The sequence below is a fragment of the Equus przewalskii genome, chromosome 10 (assembly GCF_037783145.1).
Source record: "Equus przewalskii isolate Varuska chromosome 10, EquPr2, whole genome shotgun sequence".
Lineage (NCBI taxonomy): Eukaryota > Metazoa > Chordata > Mammalia > Perissodactyla > Equidae > Equus > Equus przewalskii.
In genome coordinates, this window is record NC_091840.1 from 4,924,100 (window position 1) to 4,941,831 (window position 17,732).

A 17,732-nucleotide genomic window follows, 5' to 3' on the forward strand; every position below is an offset into this window, starting at 1 on the left:
GACACGCGTTCGCACTTTATGTTAAAGATCTGAGCTAACATCCGTTGCCAATCTTCTTTTTTCTTCTTCTTCTTCTCACCAAAGCCCCCTAGTACATAGTTGTATATTCTAGTTGTGGGTCCTTCTAGTTGTGCTATGTGGGACGCCGCCTCAGCATGGCCTGACAAGCGGCGCCATGTCCGCGCCCAGGATCAGAACGGGTGAAACCCTGAGCCGCTGAATTGGAGCGCGCAAACTTAACCACTGGGCCACGGGGCCGGCCCCTGCACTCACTTTTCAAGAGCCCCCACACACGAGTGTTTCTAGGTTCCAGAACCCTTTTATCCCCTCAAAGGGATCAGACAATTCCCCAGCAAGCACCCTGCCACCATCTTCACTCTCGTCAAAGCAAAACTGCTGCTTCCAGGGTCAGAAAAGAGAAAAAGCCCGGCTCTGGACGGAGCCTTCCAGGTTTGCATTTGCAACATTTATTTCAGGAAATACATTGTCAACACTTAGTTATTTATACAAAAAGAGACGAATTTCTCAGGAGGCACAGAGCGAAAGGCCACTGTGGAACAGATTCCGGCGAGACTAACAATTTTTCAAAATCCGGCTACAGGGAAGGAAAGCAAAGCCATCCCGGGTGGGCTGCCGCAGAGCCCCCGCAGCACGAGGCTGGAGGAGCGCGCCCCCCGAGATGGCCGCCCCACGTCCCGGAACCCCCCGCTGGAGATGGGCAAGTCCTTCAAATTCCTGGTTTTGGCAAAAACATGGCAAGTCGGCAAGAAAAGTGTTTTGCTAAGGGGTCCTGCCTCTCCTAGGTGGGGAGGGAGGAGACGCAAGGCAGGGACATCTGTGCACACACACATGCCAGCACACACCCGCGCACCCCAGGTCTGTCTGCGTCCCCTCCTCCCACGGTTCTTCTCCTCGGCTGCAGGCAGCAAGCCTGGTGTCCGCAGATGGACGTGCACCTCACCCGTGTCTAATCTCGTCAGCCTGAGCCGGGTCCTCTCTCCAGGAGGCAGGAAGCAGCACGAGTTCTGCTGTGCACAGCACGGACGGTCCCAGCTGGTCCCCCGGTGGAGCGAGGGTGAGGGAGCAGGAGAGACCGGCCGGGCCGTGCTGACGTGAACCCTGTCTGCGGCCGGCTGTGGGCTGTGAACACCTGGCTCCCAGCCTCTCCCTCTTTGGGGGTCTTTTCAATGGGCTCTGGGGTGCAGGGGCCCAGGCATACACAGGGTAACAGTCAGGCTCGCCTGGCCTCCCACCTCCCAGGCGTCAGGAAGGCCTGGACGAGAGGGCCGAGCGTGTGTCTGGGATGACCGACTGGGCCTTAATTTAACCAGAGCATCTTGGGCCAAACAGATGTTTGAACAGACACACACACACACACACACACACACTTGCCAGTCACACTGGGCAGGCACCAAGGCCTCTCGGGCCACTGAACTTCCCCAGCCACGGTCCACACAGCCCCCTGTTCCTTCTGCACCCGCCATCGCTTCCTCCCTCAGCTCCTCCACCGGATTCACTTGCTTGGATCTTCCCCAAAGTCAGAGAGGTGGGTGGGGTGCACCTTGTTCCTTCCTTTGAATTCTCAATCAAACCCCAGCGAGGGGGGAGGGGGCAACGGGGAGATGAAGAGACACCTCCCTCACTGCAAACTGTCCCGATTTCCCTTCTGAGGGGACAGCCGGGGAGTCTGCTGGCTCCCATGGACGGCAGAGTTAAAGGCACTTTCTGCTCCGGGACAGGCTCGCCGCGTCTAAGCAATTGGCAACTTGCATCTCGTGGAATTAACTATTCTCCCTTGGGAGCGGGGTAAGGGCAGGGGGCTCTCTGAGTTACATGGTCTGAGTGACCGCCCACGCCATGTGGGGAGGCGGCGGGCAGGAAGGGGCTCCAGGTCCACCAGGATGGCTCCATCCTCCCGTGGGCACAACCCCGCCACGCTCCAGGGGCTGTGGCCGAGGGGGACCAAGAGGAGGGGCGGCTCCTCTGGGCCTGGGGTCCGGGGTTGGTGCTGATTCAGTGGGTGCTCTCCCACCCTCCTGGCCACGGTCCAGCTCCCGCAGACCTCAGGACAGCCAGAGAGCCGGCCTCCACTCCGAGGCCCCACCCCGCCCGGGGCCCCACAGTCAGCGGCTAATGACGGACATAGTCAAGAGGGAACTCGTTATCTTGTTACTCGGCAGCGTGGAAAGGGGCGGAGAACCACGACACATGGAGAAAATTATATAAAATAAAAGGGGGCTGTGGGCGGGTCGGGGGGGCGGAAAAGACGGGGCAGGGTCCTGGGGCAGGCGGGGCCTACATCTCCTCGGCTTCAGGCTCCTTCTCCTCGACGCCGTTGGACATGGCGCTGCTGCTCTCATGCAGGCGCTTCACGCGGTAGGCTTCGAAGTGGATGCTGCTGGTGATGTCCTTGATGTTCTGCATGTGCGTCCTGGGAGGGGCACAGGGAGGTCAGCAGAGCTGCGCTCGGCCTGGCCGGGGATCCCGCCGCCTGCCTTCCCCACCCCCAACCCCTCTGCATGGCTCCCCGTGGGGTCCCCCAGCGGGATGCTGTAGGCCCACCAAGCGGACCAGGCCTGGGCACGAGGTGGGGGGCCGTCTCCACGCCAACCCCAGACCCTCTCAGGACACAGTGTCCTAACACAGCCCCACCTCAGTGTCAACCTGTGGCCAATCCAAGGATGGGGGCTGGGTGCAGGCTCAGAGTGGGTAGAGCCGGAGGCCCCTGGCAGTGGCCAGTGCCGGGGGGTCTTTGCTCCAGTCCCAAAGCACCAGGCTGGCACCCAAGGGTGCTGGCAGGTGAGGGGCAGTGAGTGACCACAGTGGTCGCTGCAGCGGGCAGGCAGCCTGGGCTGGAGGGCCAGTCGACCCTGCTGGTCCTGTGCTCAAGCTCCCCTCTTCTGCAGCTCAATAGGACAGGTTTCGGGGTGGGTCTGAAAGGCCTTGGTGGGGTGTCCTTCCTCAGCCAGGCTCCCCAACAGGTTGGGCTGGCTCCTAGAAGCTGCACCCCCCACAACCTGGAGGTCCCAAGAGATGGCCCCGTCCCTCCTCTTGACTTCATCCCTGGACCCCATCTCCCTGCTGGCTGAGAAGCTGGGAGGCCCTGGTACCCTACCCCCGTCACCTGCCCAGCCCTCCCTGCCCCAGCCCCCTCTCTCATAGATCAAGGATGGGCTACTCCTTGCCTGAGCTCAAGGAAACCGAGGAGGAGCCTCAGCCAGGTCAAAGGGGTGAGGTCAGAGGACGCTGAGATGGGAGTGGGGATGCCCTGTGCTCGGCACACCAGACCTCCTGGGGCCCTGAATCTAACACACTCAGGCCGCAGGGGTCAGAACTCAGCCCGTCCCATGTGGAGGTGAAAAGGACTTCACTCCCCGCTTCATTCCCAGGAAGGTGTTTTAGAGAACGGACTGCCGAGCTTCTCCCAGGAGCGGGGTGGCACGTGCCCACTGCTCCAGAACCTCCCCACTCCCCACCGCCCACCCCTGATTTGGGGCCCTCTCGGGCCAAGGCTGCCAGCCCCCGGCACCGGCATCTCACCTGATGAGGAGGTCGCGCAGGTAAGCAAACTCACAGTGTGCGGTGTTCTCGACTGGGGAGAGGAGACAGAGGCTGTAATGTTGCTCGAGGCCACCCTGCCCCCCAGGAACGCGGGGTCACCGCCCCACAGGCGAGCGCTGGGCCCCTCGCAGGCACGCGGCACTGCAACGTCACCGTGACAGGACCAGCTTGGCTCCTGCTCCCCGGAAGGTTCCGGTCTATCAGGGAGACGGCACAGTAACCGGCCGAGCCAGGCCCGGGAGAGAGAGCTACAGGAAGTGGCCAGGGTCAGCGGGGACCAGAGGGCTCCTGGGAAGGGCAGGATGTCCCAGGAGAGGCCTGAAGACAGGAGGGGCCGGGACAAATGAGGCGGGAATGGGATGGAGCTGGGACCGTAGAGAACCTGTGCCCCACGACGTCCTCCCACTCCCCAAACACACCAGCCCCTGCTCAGGGCACACACAGGGCACACAGGCACACGCAGAGACCACGTACCGCCAAGTCATCGTTTATATCAAACTCAAGAACTCGCAAAGCTGAGCCCCACGCTGCCGAGGGGCAGCTGCATGTTACACAACGATGCACAAAGCCCAAAGGAGCGGTGGGCAGAGGTTAGCTCTGGGGGCGGCAGGAGCCGGGGCAGGAGGGGTCCCCAGTGCCCGGGGCCCCCTCGAGCACATGGGTAACGGCTCGGGCTGAAGCTGGTGGGCATCTCAGTGTCCGTTTTATCGCTGTGCTTCCTAACTGATGTGTGAGTGTCACCGTCATGGAACAGCTGACCTTCAACAGGCGGCGAGTCCCACCGCCTGGTCCAAGGGAGGTGCACAGGGGAGTCAGGGGAAAGGGCATCGGGCACTACCCTGTGCCAGGCACTCCTGCCGCACAATTTCATCCTATCTGCACACACCCCATGAGGTATCGACGACCATACCTCCTTTGTGTTCTTAGGGAAATAGGGTTCAGAACACAAGAAACTGTCCGTCCAGGCTCCACGGCTGGCGAGGCCAGAGCAGGGCTCGGATCCCACCACGCCGGGCTCCACAGCCCAGGCCTCCCCCTCCCAGAGCAACACGGCCGTGCTCAGAGTCCAAGGGGCTGGTTTTTGAGCCCTGAGCTGGCAGGCAGGGACCCCTAAGGGTGTTCTTGATTTTATTCCAGCTGCCTCTTGCCGGGGCTCTGCCCTCCTCCCACATCCCCCACCCCGTAGGGCTGTGCTGGAACATTCTGCCGACTAACTCTCACGCAGCCTTTTTATCCAACACGGAGAGCAGTGGGAAGAACAGCTCTGAAGCTGGAGTGTGAGTGTGTGGCTGCTGCCTCCTGGCTTGGGCACGTTACTCTGGCCTCTCTGGCCCTCAGTTTCCTCATCTGTAAAGTTGGGGTAATAATGCCACCCACGTCCCAGGGACAGGAGACAATTAATGAGCTCGTTGTGCTCTTTATTACACCCCACCTTCCTCTTGAAAACACTTCAGGTGGTTTCCAAGGATGAGTCAGCTATCTCAGGATGGTGGCATACACCAAGTGGGAGGAAAGAACAAAGAAACAACACGTGGCGGGCGGGGGGGTGGGGCACACAAGGTGAAAGCTCTTAATAACCACGCTTGCCAAGGGTGAGCACAGAGCGGCCAGTTCTCAGCTCACAAGGTCCCGGAGATAAAAAGCCACAGCATGCTGAGGAGTGCGACTATTCTAGGCTGGGGCAGAAATCTCCTGCAGGGTCCCCATGAGAGGCTGCTGGGATGTAGGAACCGCCACCTGGCCACCGTCTTTGCAGGTTCCAAAGGGCTGTTTCTCATTAACGACCCTCAGCATGAGCTGGTGGTGCCACAACATTACACAGGTCTTTTAATTCAATGGATCAGGGCCGCCACAGGGCAACAGATACAAAAAAGCCACCTGGCTCATTTCCCAACTATTTCTGTTACCGGCTGCCTGCAGTGCCCAGACTTGGCCACCAGGGGGCGGCAGATGCACACCATCACCAGGCGGCCCTCTCCGCCCCTCCCAGGTCCCCACTGGCCCTTTCTTATCCCAAACTTCTCCACCCTCCAAAACACGTCTTTCATGAAAAGGTTCCTAAACAGCAAGATTCCAGGAAGAGAGGAAATGGAAGAGAGGCCAAGACAGGATGAGCCCAGGACAGAGCCTGAGTGAGGCTGTCTTGGGGGGACAGGGAGGTGAGTGGCCCCAGAGACACTTCTGGGGTCAAGACTCCTGGCAGAGGGGAGAGCTGCGGAAAGGCAGCCTGCACAGCAGATGCTGGAGACAGAGCCTGGTTTAGAAAAACACCCACGCGGGGACCCCGAGAAAGACCCCCCACCCATCCCCTCCAGCAAGAAATGAGGAGCCTCTGGGAACAGCGTCCTGGCCGAGCACTGGTCCGTCCTCTGGGGGCGTGTCCTCTCCACCCCTCCCCCAAGCTGGAGGCCAGTGCAGGCGGACCCACAGGTTCTGGAGCCGCCGCCCACTCTGGGACCCTGGGCAGGACCTCTGGCCTCTGCACCTCCCTTCTTTAAGAAGGTGCCAGTACTGCTGCAGGGAGCCCCGAGGACTTACTGACAATCGGTGTAGAACGAGCTGCCCGGGGAGGGCTCAAAGCCCGGCAGTTTTCATTACGATCATTTCTTGGAGCCACTGCTCCCCAAAAACTCCAGCAGTCTTCAGCACATTTTCTCATTTGACTACACTCTCGGCAGGAAGTACCCACCTTACAGAGGGGGAACACTGAGGCTCTGGGGACTAAGGGACTTGCCCATGTTCACAGAGCGGGGGGTAGGGGGGCTGCAGCTGCTGTGACCTTCTGCTTCCTTCTCTGTGTTGGGCCTTGAACAAGAGACAAAGCGGCCCATCTCACTGTCCTTTTCCCTCCTCCGCTCTAGAGGGAGGAAGGAGCAGAGAGGAAGAGTGAAAATTGCCCAGGTGCATCCCGGAAGGTGTTTCCACCGGAAGTGGGCTGAACTGTGTCCCCCCAAAACCACATCCAACTCCCACCCCTCGGTACCCGCGAACGGGACCTTATTTGGAAAGAGTTTTTAAAGACATTAATTCAATTAAGGATCTCAAGAGGGGATCACCTTAGATTTAGGGTGGACCCTACCACCAGCAACGAATGTCCTTATAAGAAGAGGGAAGGACAGACACACAGAGGAGAGGCCACGTGAAGATGTACACTGAAGGGATGCAACTACAAGCCAAGGGACGCCCAGGACCGCCTGGAGCCACCAGAACAAGAGGACCTGGGACAGATTGTCCCCAGAGCCAACCCTGCCCACACCTTGATTTCGGCCTGCACAACTGCGAGAGAATACATTTCTGTTGTTTGAAGCTTCTGAGTCTGTCCTAACAGAAGCAAAGCCTGGAGCAGACAGACCAGCTGCCGTGGGACCCTCAGATGAGCCCCTCTGCCCCACAGGTCATGGGATACTACAAGGTGGGGGTCCTGGGAACTTCTGAAGTGGGAGGGCTGTCTGGTTCTCAGAGCTGGACAGACCTATATATAGCCCAGCCCTTTCCTAGGCCCAGAGAGGTGAGGCAATTTGTCCAGGGTCACACAGCATGCCTATGAAACACCAGCACCAGAACCCAGAACATGGCAGTCCCCACCCTAGTCCCTCCCTGGATATTTCCGCACCCATGGGATATCGGGGTGGAGACACAGCTCTGTCAGCTAATGGCTGTGGGCCCTGGCCAAGCCACCCTCATTTCCCCAAGAGGACTCATCCGGGTGGCTGGGTGGCAATGCAACAGATGAGGTGCTGAGCGCCCAGCTCAGGCCCTGACGCGTAGTCTCGGTCAGCAGAAGCAGCTTTCTCTTTGTGGTTTGTCTGAAAGCCCCAGGTGCCCGCCTGGCGGTTACCTTCGATGGTGCCCCACTTGGTTTTCCTTCCAAGGATCCTCTTCCCATTCACTTGGTACTCATGGTCACTGCCCACCACGGCGAACGGTATCATCTCCTGGGGGAGGGGCAGGGGGCATTGGCCACAGGTGCGGACAAGGCCAGTCCAACCTCTGGACCCCTGGGAGGAGCTGCCCTGAGCCTGGGGCCCCAAGAACTGAGACCCTTGGCCTGAGAGGGCCAGATGTGGACATTCAGGCTCTGTTGACATCCAGCCCAAAGGACAGGTTCTCATGGCTCAAGGCCATCCTACCCGTTTCCCCCAGACCCCCTGCTAGGGCAGGAAGACCCCCCACCCATCCCCTCCAGCAAGAAACGAGGGAGCCTCTGGGAACCGCGTCCCGGCCTAGCACGCACTCGGAACTTCTCGTTCACCAGCCGGTCCTCTGAGTCCTCGTCAAACTCCTTCTGCGGGTACACGTCGATGCCGTTGGACAGCAGGTCCGCCGTGATCTGGGGACCAGAGGGGAGAGATGTGGGCCCCGTGCATGTAGCACGCCAGCCCGGCCCGTCAGTATCCGCCCGCGCTCTGCATGACCTCCGCAACATGAGCGGCCCCAGGCTCAGGGTCAAGGGCGGGCTGTGGGGGCTGGTGACCTGGACACTCTCCAACTCCTGCGCTTCCGAGTGGAGGAGGGGCAGCTGCAGCCCTGCCTGCCCTGAGACAGACCTGCAGCTGCCCGAGCCGGTCACTGTCCCCAGCGCCCTGTCTTCCTTCTCAGCTCTTCACACGCCCAGGAAAATGATGCAGTCGGCCGAGTCCTCCCCTCCTGAGCTCTGCCTGGAACCCTCTCACTGCCGCCCCGAACACCTGCACAGTGCACCTGCCTGCGACAAACTGACACCACCCTTCCCAGGCACAGCTGCCAACATGGATGATGCTCAGTCAATGACGTCCCTGTGAGCAGGGTCATTGCTGCCCTGAACACAGACCCAAGCCCGTGGGCAGCCTCGAGGGCTTTCTCGTCCCTTTTCCCTCTGGTGGACACACCGAGAGCACAGTGGACCATCCTTCCCTAGGCATGCTGGGAAAATCCCTGGTGCCCGGCTCACGGCAGAGCCATGAGTGGGGATTAGATTCGAGGGCTGTGCTCCCGCTCACTGAGGCAGAGGCCCACTGCGCCCAGGCCCCTCCATCTTTCCAGTTTCCCAGCCGGTCCTGATGCGCGGCCCTGTTAGACAGCAGCAGCCCAGGCCCGCCCGTCTGCTCGGACAGCCCCCCACGCAGCCACACTGGCACCGTGAGAGGGAAGGAAGCAGCAGCTCCCGCGGGAGAAGTGCCTGGTGGAGACCCTCCCTCTTGGACTTTCTCTCCCATGTGATAAAAAACAGGCATGCCTCGTCTGACAGCCCCTCCCCGGCCTCGCTCTCACCCAGGGCAGGGGGCTGGGGGCCGGGGGCCGGGCGGAGGGGGAGAGCCCTACCCGCTGCTTGAAGTAGACCCTCTCGTCCAGGGTCAGCGTGTCGGCCTTGGCGATGACCGGAACGATGTTGACCACTTTGCTCAAGCGCTTCATGAACTCGATGTCCAGGGGCCTGAGGCTGGAACACGACAATGCAGGTGAGATGCGGCTCCGTGAAGGAGGTGTGGCCGGGGGCCTGAATGGAGCTGAGGGAGGGGCCCTAGGGGTGCCTGTGAGGGGCTCCTGGGGTAGGAGGCACATGCCGAAATGGCCAAGGCTGTGGGTTGAGCCAGGCTGCGAGGGAGGGGCAGGGACAAAGGAAAAGGACGGCCCTGGACACAAGCACCACCAAGCATGGGCGGGGGGCGCTGGGGCCAGGCAGGCTCCCAGCATCCTCATCTGTGAGTTCCGGGTCCCAAAGCCCCCAAGGTGTCCACTCAGAGAGGGGCTGCCATCTGCCCCGTCTGCCACCAGTTCAGATGGCCGTTGGGCTGTGGGGCTTCGATTGGGAGGGGAGAGGATGGAGACGTGGGAGCAAGCACCTGGCACCTCTCCAGGGCGCCCCAGCCCCTCGCCACCGGCTCCAGCGTGCCCGTGTCTGACTCGGGAAAGGTGCCACAGACCTGAGTGGTGGGCACCATCTCCCCACCCTGGAGCAGAGCTGCGCTGCTCTTCCCCACGCCGAGAGCAAGTCACAGAAGGGGCGTGGGGCTCTGAACTAGGATGGCGAAGAGCCAGCCCTGTCTCGCAGGCCTGGGGCGGGAAGGGGGCACGGCGCCCCGCTGGGTCATGGCAGAAACGCCACTGCCTGCCAGCCCTCAGCGCCCTGCCAGTGCCATCTTGGGGCCTCTGCTTCCCACCACCGGCCTCAGTGGAGGTGAAGCCTGGAGCAGCCAAAACAACTGCCCTGGGACCCTCAGGTGAGCCCTTATGTCCCACAGGGAGGGGAGATGTTTGGTCATGGCTAAAGCCCTGCATGGCTGGTCCGCCCATAGACAGACCCCTGCTCTGGTGCCTGTCCAGCGAGCCCGGCCTCCCTGGCCCTGAACAGACCCTTGCTGAGTGTGGGCTCGGGGACCCAGGCTTGGTTTGCCCATAAAGACCCCAAGTTGAGGCTGGCTACCTCCAGCTGGACTTCTTCCTGTAACAGGGGCCTGTGGGGAGGGGGACCCCAAGCCCCGGGCTCCCTGCACCAGTGCCCACTTAATAGACTGGAACCGGCACAGAGAGGGTCAGGGAATGCTAAGGATGCATAGCTCAGGAGTCTCAATGGACCTGCCAAAGCCAGGCCAGAACGAGCAAACTGAGAAGCACGGCCCGGCCCAAGACACAGGCGGCCAGGTTCCAGGACCCGCGGGCCCACCCAAGCTGCAGGGAGGAGAGAGGGCGGGACACCACACAGGGTAGAGGGCAGGATGAGACGGGGGGCACACGTGTGGCCTCGTCACGACCCATGGCTGCTGACCATGTCCCATGCAGCCTTCTGCGCCCAGCCCGGGGCGGGCAGCACCGTGGAGGCATTCTGACGGTCCTGAGGGGACAGAGCCCGGGACAGCCCAACCCTAGGACGGGGCCGCGCGTGGGACGTACGAGTGGCCGGTGGCAGGGATGAAGTAGAGGCAGCAGTGGACGCGCGTGTCCGGGATGCGCTTCTTTCGGTTGATGTTGACCTCCTCCTGCAGGTACTTCTCGTACTGGTCGTTGATGAACTTCATGATGGGCTGCCAGCTGCGCAGAGGCCAGGGTCAGCCCACCTGCGGACACCCTCCTGCCCGAGCTCGGGGACAGCGCCCCCCGTCCTCACCCCGGTCACTAACGCCCTGACTGCCGGCCCGACGCCCAGTCCTCTAGTACACGCGCTGGGCATGTCTGACTTTCTGAGCAGAGGCCACAGCCTTATCTCAGAGCCCCCAGACCAGCCTCCCAGGGGTGGCTGGGGGAAGGACAAGATTCCAAGGAGCTCTGCTATAGTCAGGATTTGGGGCTTCTCGGGGTTGAGCGGTACCTCCGGCCCAGGAGACAGGCCCCAGCACCCCCGTTATGCTCTTCCACCTGGAGGAGGGGCCCCCACAGCCCACAGGCCCCCGGAGCCTCTCACCAGTTCTCATTGTTGATGTGGTCCCCGAACCCCGGCGTGTCGATGACGGTCAGCTTCATGCGGACACCCTTCTCCTCGATATCTGCAGAGAATTGCAGTGCCCACCGAGCTCAGGGGGGAGCAGGACCCTTAAAGACACCTGACGCCTGACCGACCTGCCCAACGAGGCCCCCTGGGGTGCCCAGGGTGACCCGCAATGACACCCAGGTGACGCCGGGGAGGCCACGGCCTTTAGCAGTGAAGTCCAGCAGGGGCTGGTGACAGTTATCCTGGGTAGGCCCCTGCCCATGAGCGTGGGTGCAAAATTCACTCGTCTCCAGGGGGCTTGGTCCAACTGGGCCCTCAGGGTCCTGGAAAGCACCCTTGACCCCTGACCCCTGATCCGCAGTTAACATGCCCAGAGACGCTGAGACGCTGCCTCGAGTCCCCAGCTCAGGGGACCTGGGGGCCTGACCCAGCAGGAAGGAAGAAGGCGTCACCACCGCACACCCCGCGCTCACCGTGCGTGATGGACTTGATCTCAATGGTCTTGGGGATGCGCTCCTCCGAGGTGGGCTGCACCGACTTCCGGCTGATCTTGGATTTGAAGAGAGTGTTGATCAAGGTGGACTTCCCCAAGCCGCTCTGCCCTGGGGAGAGAACAGGGCTGGTCAGCGGGCTCTCCGGAGAGGGCGGGTCATGGGCCCTGCCACTCAGGGGAGTCTGGGCGTCCCCCTAACCCCAGCACTCCTGGGGCAGGGAGTGCTCTGGGTCAGGGGCTAGTCAGGAGACAGGAAGGGCCAGGAGGGCCGGTGGCTGAGTTCCCGTGGCACACTGTAGCAGGGCAGGACCCGGACCCCAGCTTTTCTGACCACAGGGGTTGTCAGAGTGCCCCGTGCAGGGTCCCGGGCTTCCCAAGGGGAGCTGAGATGCAGAACAGGGTCGGGAGGTGGGGTGGGGGCTGGCCCCTCTGGTGCAGCTCCATTCTTAGCTGCTGGACACACTGGGATCCACATGAGGTTTGACAGGAAAGCTCTGCAGAGAGCACCCGCCCCAGGACCCCAGAAGGGAGGGTCTGTATCCCCCATGGAGGGAGCGTCTGCGAACGTGCCACCATCGAACCGTGGCTGGGCCACACAGCAGGGTTCCGGTCTAAAGCCCGGGGCTGGGCTCCCAGCCTCTGAGGTCACCTGGGTTGAAGTGTTCGCACACTCAGCATGCACAGCCTACAGTCGAGTTACTGCCGGGTTTGGTGAAAAGCCACTGGGTCAGCTCCTTCTGGCACAGGAGGCTGACCGGGGCCCCCAGACGGTGGGCAGCTGTGCCTCGCTGCCAGGGTAGGGACAGCCGCTGGCTGGCGCCCACGTCAACAGACCCTGCAGCTAGGGCCTGAGTGGCCAGTGAGCCCCCAGGCATCAGCCATGCCCCCTTGTGACTCCCAGGCACCCGGAGCCTCAGAAGCACTTGTGGCCCTACTGCGCGCCCAAACCTTGCCTCACCCTGAGCCCCTGCCACAGCAGGGGGGAAAAGGGCAGAGAAGCACAGTGGGCAGGGACCTGGACCCAGCTGTGACAGGAAGGTGCCCCCTGTTCTAAATCACCCTCAATCTAGGGCCTGCCTCGCTGCCGCCCAACAGCAGGTTCCATTCACACAGCACACCTGGGCGCCAGGCGCTGTCCTACATGCAGGAGCTCACCCTCACCACCAGGGGCCGTCACTGTCCCACCTGATGCAGGAGGAAACTGAGGCACAGAGCCCAGAGTGGGGATTAGAGCCCAGCAACCCGGCTGCAGGACCCCAGCCATGGCCTTCTACCTCAGAGATAGTGGGAATGGCTGCCAACATTTATAAAGTGCCTACTGTGTACCAGGTGCACCTCAGCACAGGTGGGTGCACTCTCACACGCACACACACCCACTCACACACGACTCCAGACTCGGAGCCCCATCGCTTCGCCCCTGCGCTCAGCTGCCTTAGGCTGTGCCAACCATCATATTTTTAAAAATTAAATTATACTGATTTTCCGACTCTAATAACCTTCCAAGGAAAAGTGTGGGCTCCAGGAGGCAGAGGCCGGTGTCGGGAATCCTTGGCCCAAGCTCTAGAGCATGCCCTCTCCCCTCTGCCCACCTGTTTTGTGTCCTGGCCAAGCTCAGGCCGGGAGCTATGTCAAATATTCCAGCCACGCCCCTTACATCTGGGCGACACCACCAGAATATTTTAGTTTATCCCGATATTAGTATTATTATTTTTATTACCGTCACCATCATTCCTATTGCTTCTGCAACTTCTCCTGCCCCTATCACCATGCCTCGGGCTGAACCCGTTATCCCACTTGTCCCTGCTGGCCCTGAGGGGTCAGGATTACCCCATTCATGGACAAGGAAACCGAGGCTGGCAGAAGCCCAGGCAAGTCAGGACCAGCACCACGCAGCTGGGTTGGAGCAAAGCCGGGATGCTGCCCCTGGTCTGTGGACCCCAAACAGACACCCTTCCACCCTGGCTGCATCTCTGCGGTGGGGGCACTGTGTGGGAGGGAGGGAGAGGAACCAGCTCCTGCTCTCTCTGCCCTTGCAAGCAGAGGAACCTTGTCATGCCCTCTCTGGGCCTTGTCTCCACCTGTAAAGTGGGATACCACCCACTGTGAGGACGGAATGGGACCTGAGGGGCTGCCCACTGCTCCCCACAACCCGGCCTCCAACCCTGTCTGGGCTGGGCTGATCAGTGACCTCCCCCAGTGACCATCCAGCTCTCCAGGGGCCACCAGGAAGCCTCCAGCCAGGCCTGCTGGGCGTGGGGGTCAGCCCCACCCAGGGCTAAGTCCAGGGCTTGACAGCCAGGGGAACACTTCTGCTAAAAGCAGAAAGTGGAGCCCACTGGTCAGAGAACTGCTGTTTACTGAGTGCCTGCCCACGCCCAGCGCCAGGCCTACCAGAACTCTCTCAAGGGTTCGTTTTTTTCTTTTTGTATGTGAGCCACTGCCATGGCATGGCCACTGACAGACAGGTGGTGTAGGTCTGCTCCTGGGAAGCGAACCCGGGCTGCTGAAGTGGAGCATGCCAAACCACTAGGCCACCAAGCCAGCCCCTATCTCAGGGGATCTTAATGAGAGGAGCCGAGAGGCGCTGGGGACCCTCCTCGCAGGCACACGCATGCACACACAGTGCCTCTCACTACCTGTCCCGCAGGCCGGGTCTGTCACCCCCTCTTACAGAAGAGGAGACTGAGCCACTGAGCTTGTGTGGCCGGCGCCGTGCCGGGTCCCTGCGTGGGTTCTGAGTGGTGGTGGAGCGGGACTCACCGACCACCATGATGTTGAACTCGAAGCCTTGCTTCATGGCCTTCCGGCGCATCTGCTCCAGGATGGAGTCGATCCCCACATAGCCGAAGTCCACGGCGGCCTTCTCATTCCGCGGTGCGGGCACCTGCTTGAGCCCGGCGTCTCTGGGGGTGTCGGCCATGTCGCCAACACAGCCAGGAGCTGCCTCAGTGGCTGCGGAAAGAGGAGCAGGGGCGTGAGGGCTGATGGGGGTCCTACGCAAGCATCTGCCAAGCACCTACATCCTTAGGTGGAGCCAAACACCATCCCCATCTCTCACATGGGGAAACTGAGGCTCGGTTGCCCAAGAGACCCCCCCACAGAACGCCCCAGGGCCGAAGCCCTTTGCACTTATTGTGCACCGTCCTGCAGCCACTCTCTGGCCACAGAGCGCCCCCGCCCCAGACTCTCAAACCGTCTCCACCAGCCTGCCCCTCCCTTGGCTCCAGGCCAGGGTGACCCCTGAACCCTCCTCAGCCTCCCTCGCCTGAGCTTCGCCCAAGGGTGCAGAATGCTCTTTGTCCCTGCCTCCACCCTGCCAGGCACCCAGGGGGGCCCTCCCCACCGCCTGCACCTGACTCGAACAGACCCACACCTGCCACAGCCTGAGGCCTCAGGGCGGGACAGCCTTCGGAAGAACGGAGGGAGAGACCAGCACCTGTTCCTTCCTGCCACTCCTGGGCAGGGCCTGCTCAATCCCAGCTGCCCTCCCCGCACCCACAGCCCTGGGGTGGGAGAGAGAGCGCTGGGGGCCTCTTTCGAGGGTCCTCTTGAGCCCAGCTGTTCCCCGGGGTGGCTGGCGGGAGAGGGCCCCTAGACAGCTGCTGGGGGCACTGCCCCCGTCTCCCGCCCTGGGCCGGATCCAGGTGGCCGACTTCTCGGAGGCCCCACGCCCACAGGACAGGGCCAGGTTTTGCTTTCAGGTCTGCAGACTGGCAGGGGGGCTGGGCTTCTCAGAATAACAGGTTCTGTGGTCTGCAGCCCGGAACCTTCCTTCTCTCTACAGCCCCTCCCCTGGCTGCCCTCAAGAGTCCACATGCCCAGGTCAGAGACCTGGAGGTGGGAGGGGCGCCCAGACGGCACCCACTGGACCACTGAGCCAGGGTGCTCCAGACAGTGGAGTTCCCCACCAGGGCCTGGCTGGAGCACATCAGCCGTGCCCGGTGCACTCCCAGACATAGCACACTGCCACTTGCCTCAACCACATGCCCTCACCACACCTTCCCTCGGCCATCCTTTCGGCGCCCAGGGGCTTCTCTGGGTCACCTTTCCCTGTCCCAGCGGGTCCAGGCACTTCCCACCCCCTCCGCCCACCAGGAACTTTCGGCTCCATCCTAGCTCCCAGGGGCGACTGGAGCTCTCTTCTGCTGCACCCTGAGCTCACGCGAAGGGACCACACGGTGTGTCCTGTTGCCTCCCCGGGCCCCGCCGGCCGCTCCGGTGAACCTGCAGCGAGGGGCTGCTGAGCTCCCTGGGCATCAGCCCCCAGACGCGAGCTGCGGTGGCAGGTGCACTCCACTGCCAGGGTGGACAAGCGGTGTTCCTGCCCCCCAGTCCCACCTGGCCCCACGAAGCCCGGACTCAGCGGGCCAGGCCAGAAGGTCACTGCGAGGCTTTCAGACAGACTGTTCCCACTTCCTGGGGAAATAACCAGACTCTGCCCCCCGCAGCCCCCGCAGGCCCAGCCAGCTCGCAGACCCAGCAGCCACCTGTCTCACAGGAGCCTCAGAGGAGCCGAGGCGGACCAGCACCCTTCCCTCTGCCCAGGCCCACAGCAGGGCTGGACCAAGAGAACAGGGACAAGGACAACTGGCTTACAAATCCCAGAAACGGGTGTGGGCCATCTATGCTCACAGCCAGTCACTTAACTACCCGCTTCCTGAGATGGACAGAGCGTGGCTCCTCTGGCACAGCACCGCACCCGGGCCGCCCATCTCCCTCTAACATGTCACCAACAGACACAAGCTTGAGGCCATGGGCTCCACGCTGCCCAGCCCCACCCCGACCCCAGCCCCCCCCAGGGAAGGCCATTCCGGGCGGAGGCCCAGCTTCCTCCTCAGAAATACTCTCCGCTGGGCTCCAGCATCTTAAACAATCAGAGATGGGCTCCAGCATCTTAAACAGAGCTGAGCACCACCCCTGGCCCTGAACGTGGGGCTCTGAGGCTGCTTCCTGGAGACAGACACCCGGGGGGGCTCGCTTCTCGGGGCAGCAGTTCAGCCCCACCCCACGTGACTGAAAATTGCTTCCATCTGTCGGCGGAGCCACTCTGCCTGGGCCTGCCCCACCCCCACCTCTCCTCCACACCCCCCCCCAACCCTGACCCGAGCAGTACGGGCTGCCCCTGAGCCCCCCTCCTTTCCCCCCACGGGCCCTGGGGACAGCAGGGAGGGGGTTTCCGGCCTCAGCTCCAGCTGGCCCCCTCCACAGGCACCAGTGTCCACTGCAGAAACCCGACCCAGAGCCAGCATCCTGCCCACCAGGGCTGCTGGAGAAATACTACACAAATGTGCCATCCCACCCTCCCCACCGACTGAGGAGGCCTGGCCTTCGGCACAGGGGAGGGTCGTTCCTTCAAGGCCCTCCTCTGGGATGCCTCCTGCAAGCTACCTCCATTCTGCCCTGCCGGCTGGCCGACGGCGGCAGGCATGGACAGAAGGGGTGACAGGAGATCCCTTCTTTCCACCTGGCTGAGAGGCTTGGGGGCGGCCTTCAGGACCCCCACGTGGGAAAAGCAGAGGCCTGTCGGGCAAACTTGGCCCGAGACACTTTCTCTGAAGGCTTGCTCTCCAGAAGAGCCACGGGGCTCCAGCCACCCGGGAGGCAGCACAGTCCAGCGACTCCAGCACCATCCACCAGGATTTCCTCTATGATGGCAAGTCCTATGCTGCGCTGCCCAATATGGTAGCCACATGTGACTTTTTTTTAAATTGTGGTAAAATACACACAGCATAAAATTTACCATGTTAACCACTTGGAGCGTACACGTCAGCGGTGTTAAGCACATTCACGTGGTTGTGCAGCCGTCGTTATCGTCCACCTCCAGAACCCTTTTCATCTTGCAAAACCGAAACTCTGTCCCCATTAAACACTCACTCCCCACCCCCTCCTCCAGCCCCCAGGCCCCACCATCCTCCTTTCTGTCTCTATGAACCTACGACTCTAGGGACCTCATATTAGTGGAATCTTACAGTATTCGGCCTTTTGTGACTGGCCTGTTTCACTGAGCATAATGTCCTCAAGGTTGATCCATGTTGTAGCAGGTGTCAGAACTCCCTTCCTTTTGAAGGCTGAGTAATATTCCACTGTGTGGATGGAGCACAGTTTGCATATCCACTCACCTGTCGATGGATATGTGGGCTGCTTCCACGTTTCAGCTGTTGTGAATAACGCTGCTGTGCACGTGGGCATGCAAAGACCTCCCAGAGACCCTGCTCTCAGTTCTGTCGGGTCTACACCAGGAAGTGGGACTGCTGGGTCGTGGGTAGTGGTGTT

At 61.6% G+C, this 17,732-nt stretch overlaps 1 protein-coding gene across 20 annotated transcripts in view; it reads right to left on the reverse strand.

Moving 5' to 3' along the window:
- Positions 1–451: 451 nt before the first annotated feature.
- SEPTIN9 (septin 9) overlaps positions 452–17,732 on the reverse strand; it is a 162,002-nt gene continuing 144,721 nt past the window's right edge. For 15 of the 20 annotated variants that reach the window (XM_070559866.1, XM_070559871.1, XM_070559872.1 and 12 more), the window contains 9 exons: positions 14,220–14,411; positions 11,440–11,568; positions 10,940–11,021; positions 10,432–10,569; positions 8,863–8,980; positions 7,796–7,891; positions 7,400–7,496; positions 3,541–3,592; positions 452–2,431 (listed from right to left, as the gene is read on the reverse strand). In XM_070559866.1, the coding sequence (XP_070415967.1) occupies positions 2,296–2,431; positions 3,541–3,592; positions 7,400–7,496; positions 7,796–7,891; positions 8,863–8,980; positions 10,432–10,569; positions 10,940–11,021; positions 11,440–11,568; positions 14,220–14,411 (1,040 nt within the window). In that variant the 3' untranslated portion in view covers positions 452–2,295. Of the gene's footprint in view, positions 2,432–3,540; positions 3,593–7,399; positions 7,497–7,795; positions 7,892–8,862; positions 8,981–10,431; positions 10,570–10,939; positions 11,022–11,439; positions 11,569–14,219; positions 14,412–14,832; positions 15,172–15,551; positions 16,422–17,732 lie in introns of those variants that run through there. The other 5 variants (XM_070559881.1, XM_070559886.1, XM_070559882.1 and 2 more) reach the window with 5 other exon arrangements.